This window comes from Argiope bruennichi, chromosome 10 (genome assembly GCF_947563725.1).
Source record: "Argiope bruennichi chromosome 10, qqArgBrue1.1, whole genome shotgun sequence".
Classification (NCBI taxonomy): Eukaryota; Metazoa; Arthropoda; class Arachnida; order Araneae; family Araneidae; genus Argiope; species Argiope bruennichi.
Window position 1 is genome coordinate 76573222 of NC_079160.1, and position 12804 is coordinate 76586025.

Consider the following 12804-nt stretch of genomic DNA (forward strand, 5'->3'; position numbering starts at 1 on the left):
AGGTCACATTTTCTACTGCATTACTAATACTAGACAACCAATAATGCGGTAGAAAATGTGACCTTGAACTGCCTACAGAAAAAACATTGACTATAATTAAAGAAATTTATATATTATGGCAATGACATCATATATATTTGGCATGTCATTTATATGTAATTGAATGAATATTTTGCAATATTATCCTTATTCGGCCATGCTGTTATAATGGTATAGCATGGTCCAAAATGATTTTTGGACCATAAAACCCAACCAAACCAAGTCTAGTGCAATACCCTTCCATTAAAGGTCCAAAATGATTTTTGGACAGTAAAACCAAACCAAGTCTAGTGCAATACCCTTCCATTAAAATATTGAGCTTTCGAGTCTTGATGCATTTTCGTGAGTCAGTGCATGAGCAGTTTGGGTGTGTTTCTTTTTGTTTCATTGTAGCTTTCTTTTTTATCTTTATAATTATGCATATCTTATTTTATCTTTATTATACATAATTATATATTATATTTAATTATACAACCATTGCTCTTGCATTATTTGCTACTGTGTTTTTTCCAGAACTACAAGGTTACTGTTGGCAAAGCCTTATGGTGTCTTTTTTTAAGTTAAAAAATTCTGTCCAGTGATCATTTTTGCAATCAGTGATTTCATAAGCATTATTCAAAAACAAAGTAGCTGCTATTATCATTATACATGGAATGAATGTGCCATGTTATTAATTCTATCAATACAGAAAGGCTGTAAAATTAGTTCAGCTAAGCTACAAAGCCTGCCAGAATCACTGGGATGTCACTGTCAAATATTTTCTTCCTGTATTAAGTATAACTGATTAAATACCCTTGGAGTATGTTCTGTTACTCAGCGACACTCATCAGGCAGGCTTGGGGGGGGGGGGTTAGAGAATATTTGCTAAAAACACTCAGAAGATGCCCCTGCATGTATTTGCTTAGTAACTATCAGCTAAGTGAAAACCTCGTGTGTATAAAACAGTATAACAACTGCTTTTAGAGCATGGGTTGTTATTGCATTTTGAGGAGGAAGGGTGATTTTGAAAGAGAAACTCAAACTTCCCAGTATTCTGAATTGCCTGGACTAAAATGATCTTAGTACTGAGGGGTAATTTTACCATTGTGTATTTTATTAATGTTTTTATTTAAATATAAAAATCTTTGCATTTTTTTAAACTGTAAAATATGCCTTTTTGTATTTGCTTTTTTTTTTTTTTTTTTCCTTCTAGTAACTGATTTTGAATCTTGATATATTAATAAATACTCTTATCATGCAAGGAAGGGAAAGGAATCAATGCCACCTTTACAAAAAATTGCATCAAAAGCTTGTGTAATTAGACAAGATGAGATTTAATTGTTTGAAGGCCCCCCTTCGTTCTCCCTTTCTTCCTAATAAAAATGAACCTTCTAAAAAATATGGAACATTATCTTCAAACTTGTTCTTTCTATTTTTATTGAAAATTCAATTTTAAAATAGTGTAATCTAAAATTTGCTTTTGTTCTTGTTTGTTGAAATTTACTGTTCAATATAAAAACTTTTCTGAAGCTTCTAATGCTCATTGTTTTTATTTTAGATTCAAGGCATTGTACCACCAGAGGAATGGGATAGTTTCATGAAGAGCCTTAGAGAACATCTTCCTGCAACATTCCGTATAACAGGATTCAGAGGGTATGAGTAATGTAAAATTTGGTTATTCTCTCTATTGCTATGACTTTATAATTGTACAAGCAGTTTCATTTATGGTTTCCATTCCTTCTTTTTACAGTTTCCGCCATTAGACTTAATTGTTGCCCATATTATACTAATAAAACATAGTATATGTTTATTGGTTGAAATTTTTCAGCAAAATAATTACTTTGCACAAAAATAAATTTATGAGTGCAATGCTACTTTGTGGATAAAAATTTTAAGCTTAATTGTTCCTTTTGAATTTTACATGTATCGTGATCTGTGCATATTTATGAATTAAGTTTTCAGGTGATGAACTAAGGTAAAATTGATAAGCAACAGATTTAGTGGCTAATACAATGCAATTGTGACAGTAGAAGCATTGTTTTTTTTTTTTTTTTTTTTTTTGACTTCTAAAGGGGATGTACATACTTGGTCACATTTTAAAATTACTACTGGAATGCAAATTACTTTTAAATTCTTGTAATGTGCTCAAGGCTGTTAAACAAGAGCAGGTGTTGTCATGATTACACCTGATTATTTCCTTGTTTATTGATGATTTTTCTTCTGCACCTGTGCATTTTCTAATTTTGATGTATTAAAAAAGATTGCATCTTTTGCATTGATGTTCATAATTTTTTTTTTTTTTTTTTTTTTTTTGTGGTAATTTCAAGCAATAAAATTGTCTTATTTGAAACCTTATGTCTTTATTAAAAAGACTGCTAAAGGGTAACAATTTAATATACCATGTTGATATTTGAAACATATATTTGCTTTTTCCTTTTTTTTTTTTAATTGTAAAAATATAATACATCATTTTATTATGTATTTGTAAAATCCACCTCTAATGATTTACATTATCTCAAAAATATGCAATTTCAAATCATTTTAAAACAATTTTTATTTTTATAAAATAGAATTGCAATCCTGTAATTAGATTAATTTTTATATTAAATATAGAAATTAATCTAATAATCTAGAAATTAATATAATAATAATAAATCTTTAGATAAATGGTTTTGCTGGATTAATTAAATAGAAGCTGATAAAAATGTGTATTTATATTGTTTAAATATATGTTGAAAATATGGTCAAAAACACCATTTTAATTAACTATATAATTTTTTTAAACATGGGATTTTCAGAAAAATTGTAATTTTTCTTGAATAAAGATTTTTAAGTATTTATTCGCAAGATTTTTCTATAAAAACTAAAATGCTAATTACTCTAAAATTTTATTGTTATTAAAAAGTTCACATTTTGAAATTCTGTTTGTTATAAAGTATGTTTCTGTATTGACTCTATAGACAGGATAATTTCATTTAACAGATATTTAGCATCCTAATATAATATTACCATACTAATATTTTTTCCATTTTTAGATAATAAACATCAACTTCCTGAATTGTTCCTGTATTTTAAATACTTGATAAAAATTTATTCATGTATCAGTCTGTTTATTTTCTCTTCTACTTATATTAGTTTATAAACTAGGGCTTTAATATGAGATCAATTGTCAAATCTACAAACCTACACATTATTGAAGTACTAAAAAACTTTAAAATGTAATTAAACTTTTTTGAATGAGATTTTTTATTGTTTTCTTTTTTATTTCTTAGTCAGGCTAAAGCTCTGCTTAACATAATTAAAGGAAAATATTTTCAAGATTTAATGAATATTAAAGATGACAGTGCTGATTCCTATAAGCCATTCAGTCTACCATGGTAAGTTAATTTTATAAGTTGGTCTTCTCATATGATTAAAACAAATTATAATAATAAAAAAATATAGGATTTTGTGTGAAATTTATTGTATTCCATTAATAATGACAGTTACTTTTAATATTTTTTAAAATACCTATTTTCAGTTTGATGATTCTGTATTTAAATATAATAAAGATTTTAAGAAGAATGTTTTCCCTTAACCATATCATTTAAATAGTATACAATATTTAATGTTTATATTTTGACATAGAATGAAATATCTTGCATCATGATTAGATCTTTTACATTTTATTCAATAAATATCATGTAGGCATGTTTTTAAATCAATACTTTCTGCAAGAATTTGCTAATACAAACAAATTGCATTATTCTTTTTAATAAATACAAACAAGATTTTGAATTGCATGTTAACTTATGTTTTATATTTACATAAGGTTATGGCAAACCAGTAGGAATGGTCTCCTCAAAATTTTCTTGCATGTTCTCTAATAAAGGTGTTATATAAGAGAATGATAGGCATGATACTAACATACATTATTTACGAAATCTTAACCTTTGGTTTGAATTTAGCATTTCTATTCAATCTATGATGTTAACTTTGGCAAGTCATTTGGTGATTAATCATGGCATGTGGTTAATAATATCTAAAAATCAAATTTGTGAGTTAGATGCATTTTTTCCAACTGATTGAAACCAAAATTTTGCAAAAAACTTCACTTGTAATTACAAAATTCCATACCAAATTTAATGTCTTTAACTCATTCCGTTTTTGAGTTATTGCATTTATATGTATCTTGAAGTGCCAATCAACAGATGGACAACCTCTCATTGGATTTGGTTTAAAATTTGTTGGGTGTCTGTACTGTAGATGTTAAATCTGTGTACTGAATCATATCTACTTAGCTGTCTCCGTTTTGTAGTTATCTTGTTAAATTATATTCAAATAGCAGGACAGACAGATATCCCCTGAACAGATTTCATTCAAAACTTGATAGAAATCTACAAATTTGTGTAAGGATCGCATACTAAATTTCATTATTCTAGTTTATAGCATTTTTGGTTATCACTGTCACAGTCAGATGGAGATTTCCTAAAATTGTGTTTTTCAAACTCAGGGAGGTTTAAAACAGGGAGATTCATCAAAATCCTGAGTTCAAATTTTTTTGATGATTACTATACTTTCTCTATACTACGTGTACAAGGAAATAGAAAAGGCAAGTTGGTATCAAACTGAATAAACATCAACTGTCAAATTTCACTGTATAATCAGTTAATCAGTTCTTTGATAATATATACATATTTTAATAAAACCATCACTTAAAAAAAAAGAACAAAAAATATAAACAATTTTTAAAAAAAACTCATACTGCAGCTCTTGTACAAAACTAACAACATTTCATTGAAAGACAGAAGGACCACAATTTCATTTCTCTCAAAAGGACTGTAATCAGGCGATATCTTCTCAATGTTCTAAGTAGTCAGGTAGACTTATTTACATAGTGAAACAATTTTAATTTCTTTTCCAAGTTTTGGTTGCCAAGTAGAATTTGATAGATTTTAAAGAAAAAGGAAAAGGAAGAGTCTGGTTTGATATAATGTATGATGAGTGTTTTGTTATTTATATTAGAAGAAACATATCTTTTTGAAACACCCAGTTATTTTTTCTGCTTAGAAGGGGCAGATTTGTTTAATTTCTGTCATTGATTCTCACCAGAGAAGGAAGTCCAGTACCTTGTTGAAGTATATTCTACCAAGTAAAAATTGCAACAGATTTTCAGTTTGCTTCTCACCAGAGAAGTTAGATCAACCAATGGACTTTGAAAATTGTATTTCTCTCTCTGGGATTTGTGAAGTTTGAAGTATTTGCACTAGAAAAAAAAAAAAGATCAGTCAGTGATCTTTGAATTTTTGAAAATAAACATCAGTATAGGTAGATAAAAATGAATTTCAGCAAAGTTCCAAAATCATCATCCATTCCTTTATGGACAGATTTTTAAACTATAGAAACATGCTCCCTTGGAAATGTCTTTTGTTTTTATTTTGCAAATCAGTTAATATTCAATATGTAAATTATTTTTACATTTTTTTTAATTGAATACCATAATTGTAAATAAATATTCAAAGAAACAAAATTTTGCTCAGTCATAAATTGCAGCCAACTTGGTCATGGCATTACAATATCAGTTAATATTTTATCTGCTTGTAGTTGTCGTTAACTACTTAACTGATTTACTCAAACATCACACTTGCATCCGTTCTCATTTTTATACATATAAATTAAAATTAAATCAGTAATTATTCTTTAATTTAATACAAAAAGTATATGAAATTCATAAATTTGTGTTCTACGGTTCTTAGTTGAATAAAATGGCTGAACAATCCCACAGCAGGGCATTTCGTCTTATTAGATACAGAAAATTGAGCAATTAAATTATTTTTTCCTCTTCTAAAACAGAATTAACAAATGAGCAAAATATTTTTGAACTTTTTTTCCAATTTTTATTTTTGAACATCAGAAGTATGACTTTTTTATGATTTGAAATAAATAATTCTTAGTTAATTAAATATTTGATATTTGTTTGCTATATCTGTAGTTTAAATGTTGTTGTTTGGTAATTTGCTACGTCTCTTTTGTATATACAATAATACTACTTATATTTATTTATTTTAGGTATCCTGATGAATTGGCATGGCAAATGAAACTATCACGTGTCACTATTAGGTCTTCTGAATCTCTCAGACAGTTACATAATTTTCTAGTCTCTGAAACTGATACGGTAATAAATTTATGAAATAGTATCATTTAAAAAAATAAGCTCATTATTATTATTTTATTATTCTGAATAGAATTATTATTTACAGGGCAATATAAGTAGACAAGAAACAGTTAGCATGATTCCTCCTTTATTACTAGGTGTAGAATCGCATCATAAGGTAAGCAATTATTTTTTCATAACTGTTTTTAAAAATCCTTTCATTTTATTCTTTTACTTATTTCAATTAACCCAGTAAATTTTTGGAGCCTTAATCTCTAAGTCAATTTTTTTTTAAAATATGTTTCTTTCAAAAGTGAGCAAAATAATACAAATTAGCTATAATGGAGTGAAATTCCAAACTGAATTCTTTCAATCTTTTTGCTTTTTTCATAATTTTACTTACATATTATGTTTTCTGATTTTATTGAAATACCTTTTTTCATTTTGGTTTACTTCATTGAATTGAAAGAGTTATTCCTACTGATTTTATTTGAACAGATTTTGTTGATTTTTCAACTCTGTTGCCCTTTTCGATTGATTTTTTTTAGCAATAAATAATTTTATGTTTTGCACCCCGCACACCAATTTTTTTAAAAAAATATTTATTCAGATGGATGTAATGATGTAAATCAATGTAATAGTATGCAGGAGTTATTTAATATTGTTAATATTAGATATCAGGACAAATAAAAGACAATTTGAATAGCATTTGAAACAGAAAATGGAAATTAGGAAGTTTATTTAGTTGAATAATAATAGTTATTTCATACATATTTTTATCTTTTAGTTTGATTTTTATTTTATCTGATAAACTTATATTGTTAAAATTAAAATTGAGATGTAGTTTTTTACTTTTTTTTTATTGGTACCATTTATTGTGATTTTTTGTTGTTGTTGTTGAATGTTTGGTAAACTGTACAACATCTATTGTAATCAATAAATGCAATATTTTTTATTTAATTTGGTTCTTTTTTTAAAAAAAAGGAAATTAGTGTGTACAATGAAAATTACTCTTATTTCAGTCAAAATTTCTTATTTCAAAATATTATCACATTTTTTTTATTTGTATTGTATTAAATCTGGTACACAGAACATAACATTTTGTATTTTTTTTATTGGTATTATTGTGAACAGTTTAAATATGATGTGAAGCATAAATTATTTTGATAGAAGTATACTTTTATAAAATTAGGTTATGATTTAGCTGCTGCTTTTCTTAGAGTTTAAAAAAATAATCAGTTATGTGTACATTTAGTAAAGATCAACAATGAACTACTTTCTGGAGTGAGTTTGTTAACCTATGGAATGCATCTTCCATAGGTTAATTGGTTATTTTACTATATACAAAAATATATATATTTAGATATGAGTTGCAGTTCTGCTTATCTTTCTGAGAGTAATAAATTAATATATATATATATATATATATAATCTTTTTAAAATTTGAAATATAACAGCACTAAATATAATTTCTGTGCATTTTATGGCATTTTATAAACTGAATATTTTTCAGTCAAATTGTTTTATTTCTTTCTTTAGGTTTTTGATATGTGCGCTGCTCCTGGTTCTAAAACTGCACAACTCATTGAATTTCTTCATAAAGATGAAGAAAAGATACCAAGTAATATTCTTCAATTTTGTTGATAAAACATAAGGAAAGTCGATTGTCTTTTCTTACTGCTTTATGATATGTGTTTACTAACAAAAGCAATATATATATATATATATATATATATATATATATATATTTCTTATGAAAATTTTAATTCAGAATCAAAGTTAAATTGAAGAAATGATAGTTCTCTGTTGAGGAATATTTGTGAAAAAAAGTTATGTGTAAAATGCTAAAATTTGGTTGATTTGTTATGTTGCGAAGTTTATTTTTGATGTTGTGTTATCAATTAGCCAAATGTACATTTTTTTTAAATTTTTTTTTAACCTTTTATATACTTTTGTTAAAATTTCATCATGTATAATATTTGCAAAAAAACTTTTTTCTGAAGATATTCTTTTACTACTTTGTAATTAAAGTTAAATTCAATTTTTAATTGTCCAAGTAAAATTAATATAATTTTCCTGGTTTTTTTTTATTTTTAGATATTTGTTTTAGTAATTGTCATTTTTATATTTTTTGTTTTCTTTTTAGATATTTGTTTTAGTAATTGTCATTTTTATATTTTTTGTTTTCTTTTTATGCATGTAATTGTCAATAAATTTCTGATAAATATTTCATTACAATAATTAATGTCTTTTTGAAAATTTTAATATAATTATTTGTGCATGTACTTTTGCTTTAACCAGTCAAAGTATCATTTGTATTTTCTCTGCAACTGTTTTATTATTATTGATACCAAATTTTAAAATAAAACAAAAATGACTGATTTTCTATTTAATTATCAGTTTTCTTAGATTTCAAATAAAACAAATATCTTGTGCTACAAATTAAATGCAATTAAAATTAACATCGATTTTAATTATTAAATCGGAAGTATTTGATTAAAAAACTATTGCTAAAGGAAAAAATAAGCAATATTAAAAGATACAATTTATACTTCTCAAATTTTACTTTAAATGATTCAGTTAAAATTTGACAGAAAAATAAATTATATTTTAGTCTTTTAACCATATAAATTTTTATTACATATTGCATATTAATTATTTAAACATGAATTTGTGCTGCATTTTTTTTTTTTTTTTTTTTATAAATTAAGACTGTCTTTTGCTTATTGAAAGCAAAATTTCTTCTTGGTTAAGAAATTAATTTTTTTATAATGTATATTTGTGATAGAATTAATAATATTTAGATATAATTTTAATTGTTCTTACTGTCAAATTGTATTCACATTAAAACTGATAGTAAATTTTTTTACCTCTTTAGATGGCTTAATTGTTGCGAATGATTTGGACAATAAAAGATGTTATATGCTTGTTCACCAAGCAAAGCGCCTCAACAGTCCGTGTCTTATGATTACAAATAATGATGCTGCAAATTTCCCAAATATTAAGATAAAGGAGGTGAGTGTGCAGCTTAAATGACAATCTGTTTTCCTCTAGCTTTTTTCAATAATTTATTTTCTAATTAATCTTTTATAACACAAGATGCACAACCTGTTATGTGTAGTAATTCGTATTTGTATTATTTTAAAAGAAACGAGGTGGTAGCATTATTTGCCAGTACCTACCAATAAAACATTATTTGTAGGTATAATATGTCCATAGAAAGCTTTTGTCAGACTACTTAAATTAAGAAATGATAGTCATGGTCAGTATTTAGAAGGGGGATTACTTGGTTTCATATATATTATTACCATCTCATCTGAACCTTTAACTCATAAATTTGATTAATTGTATAATAATACCTGCAAAAAAATTATTATTTGCTGTTGATCTTTAATTTTCCCCATTATTTCATTAATTTTTTAGAAGACTTCTAAGTAAAATTCTGTAAGGTACCTTTTTGTTGTTCAGTTTATATTCAAACAGTTCTGTTACTAATGTTTTTACAAATATTTATATAATTTCTAAAAGTTTAGTATGCAGATGTATTTTTGAATATTATTTGCAAATAATTAACCTTAGGTTGAAATTTTATTTGCAGGTACTATATATTTTATTCAGTTTAATTTCTCTCCTTTAGAAGCTAATTGAGATCCTCAAAATAAATATTTATAATTTTTAAAATGTATGACATTTGTTGGTATTGGGGAATGGGAGGAAATAATTGCATAGGTTATTTGAAATAAATCTAAAAGTTAACTAGATATGGAAAATAAATAAATAAAAAATACAACCAAATAAAATATTGAATTTTAGGAAATAGTTTTAAAAATAACTAATAAAAATTCAAATTTCTGTTTAAAGTGATTATTGTGAGGAAGGGAAGAAAAAAAAATTAAGTAACCAAATCTACAGATTAAGATTGAACCCATAATATTTATGTCAGAAAGTGAACGGTTAAGATGATTATGCTACTCAAATGTGATGTGGAATGATATGATATTATTTAGTTCTCTTCTTTTGACTCTCTCGATTGTTAAAATTTTTGAAGGCTGTTAACTGAATATTTTCACTGTTTCATCTTTGGGGTTATGAGTTTCGAATGTCATCTTTAATTTCCAAAAAAAGATTTAAAAAATTTCTTAAGACATCTTTTGGGCTAATTGCATTGGCTAAGCTTGAAAATTTGATATTGATATTTGTTGATTACCTAACTTTATTATTAAAAGATTGACGATATTTTCAGCAAATTAAATCAAATGAATTGAAAATCAACACTCAAACAAAATTAAATTGAAACCATAAGTAATGCATATTTTCAAAGAGATACTGAATATTTTCACATTACCATTTCTTTTTATAATATCTTATAAAATCTCAAATACAAAAGATTTTTTTTTATAGAAACAATATTTAATCTTAAAAAAACTGAAAGTGATAATTTATAAGTACCTACAATTCATTGCTTCTTTTTTAAAAATTTCATTCAATTTACTTAAAATAATTTAATACCTAAAATTTTAAACATCAAAAGATAGAATTTTACATAGAAATGTGAATGAAACATTTACTGTTCTTATTTTTAAAACATTAATTGATAAATTAAGTTCAAAATTAATTTGATTTCTTTTTACATTCCTTATTCAATCAATTAAAAAACTGTTGTTTACATTTGATTTGTATGTATTATAAGTTACCCAAGATATTTATTCTTCCTTCGTTATTTTATTGCTTTTAGACTTTTATTAGCGAAAATGTTAAAATGAGAACAGGAAATAAAGCAATAAAGATGTATGATGCAGTTACACTAAGTCCTTAGAATTGCATAAAAATATTATCCTTTAAAAAAATGAGGATAAATATACTTAGGAAGTCTTGGATAGTGCACATAAAAGTATAATAGTATAAAAGTATTCTCAGATATATTATGGAAGTTTGTATGCATATAATTTGAAATATAATGTTTTGTAACTATTTTATAAATGATTGCTTAGGTACCACTATTATGTTTAAAAAAAAATCTGCTTCTCAATGCAAGTTTCTATTGCTTTTTTTTATTATTATTATTCTGATTTTTTTATAAATCTGGCATAATGTTTTTCAAAACATTTTTAATGGCATTAATTTTATTTATATTAACTTGTTTTAGGGCGAAAAGCTTGTTAATCTGAAGTTTGATAGAATCTTATGTGATGTTCCCTGCAGGTTGGTGTTTTGTTTATAATTTTGTACATCTTTTTTAATAAATATATAATATAAGCACACAATCTTTCCCCCCCCCATATCTTCTTTCTACTCACAGATAAAAAGAAAAGTAAAACAAACACACATCTTTATTAAATTTTTTTTACAAAATTTGCTTTCCTTTATAGTCATTTATTTTACTAATATTGTGTTAATGTGACATTTTTAGTGGTGATGGAACACTTCGTAAAACGGCTGAAATTTGGAACAAGTGGAATGCAGCTAATGGCAATAATCTGCATGGGTAAGCTCTCTGTTTTTCTTATTTGATAGCATCTTTTAATTTAGCTTTTAATTAGTCCAGTTTTAAGTTTTACCATATTGCTTCTTCAATGAAACTTTTTTGAATTTCTTGAACTTTTATAAAAAAAATTGATACATAGGTTACAGTTACGTATATTGAGACGTGGCTTGGAGCTTCTTTCTGATGGGGGCCGAATTGTGTATTCCACATGTTCATTGAATCCTGTTGAAAATGAAGCTGTCATTGCAACTATGCTTCAAGAAGCTAAAGGTTACTTTTTTATATATTAAATTGTTATAATGTATTGATTTTGTTTTGTTTATGGCTTTTGAAATTTTTTTCATGATTGAAAGACTATTGATCTGCATAATTTAGCTTAATTTATTTGCTTTAACATCTCATTTTAAAATATACAAGAGGGATATTTTTGTATAACTCTTATAATATTGAGTCATGGTCAAATGGTAAGAACAATCCCTAAAATGATACTTTTTAAAACTGTCATGCCTCTAAGTTGCATCACTGTCATCTGTCACAGCAGGAGAATATTTGATCTTTGAGAAATTTAACATGCATGGAAATTTTCAATAGAATTGGTTGTGAAATCCATGACTCTGTTTATAATAAAGATTCTGGCCTATTTGACTCTTTCATTCAACCTCAATTTTTGAAGGTTCTATATATCCATATTCTTTGAAAAATATACATTTGTTTCAATATAATGTGAAAGTTTATTTTGTTAGAAATGTTAAATGAAATGAATTGAATTGAATTACACCATTAATTTTTTTAATAAATAGTCAAACATATAATTGTATAGAGAAATTTATTCAGTTTTGAAGCAACATTAGGAAAAAAAGGCGGGGGGGGGAGAACCTTTGCCGATTCATTATTAAAAAGTTAATTAAATAAATCAGGTAAAACATGTAAAGTAATAATAACATAATTCATTTCATTTATTTTTATGTATCTCGTGCTGTTCCAATTGCTGAATTTTTTTATTAGATTCTCCATTTTAATCAACTCTTTCTTCAATTGTGTTGAAAATAATATTCATTAAACTATTAAGCTTTATATAAGCATATAAATTCTCCCAAAAGATATCAAACATTCACAGTTCATTAGAATGGTGTTTTATATGCTTATGAATATTGATATTTCATTACAA

The 12804-nt window shown here is 25.5% G+C and overlaps 1 protein-coding gene across 2 annotated transcripts in view; it reads left to right on the forward strand.

Moving 5' to 3' along the window:
• The window catches only part of LOC129988156 (RNA cytosine-C(5)-methyltransferase NSUN2-like), a 35716-nt gene that overhangs the window by 8643 nt on the left and 14269 nt on the right, over window positions 1-12804 (forward strand). For both annotated transcript variants that reach the window (XM_056096308.1, XM_056096307.1), the window contains exons 3-11: window positions 1577-1671; window positions 3291-3395; window positions 6067-6172; window positions 6258-6329; window positions 7691-7772; window positions 9030-9166; window positions 11298-11353; window positions 11562-11636; window positions 11776-11906. In XM_056096308.1, coding sequence (XP_055952283.1) covers window positions 1577-1671; window positions 3291-3395; window positions 6067-6172; window positions 6258-6329; window positions 7691-7772; window positions 9030-9166; window positions 11298-11353; window positions 11562-11636; window positions 11776-11906 — 859 coding nt within the window. The remainder of the gene's footprint in view (window positions 1-1576; window positions 1672-3290; window positions 3396-6066; window positions 6173-6257; window positions 6330-7690; window positions 7773-9029; window positions 9167-11297; window positions 11354-11561; window positions 11637-11775; window positions 11907-12804) is intronic.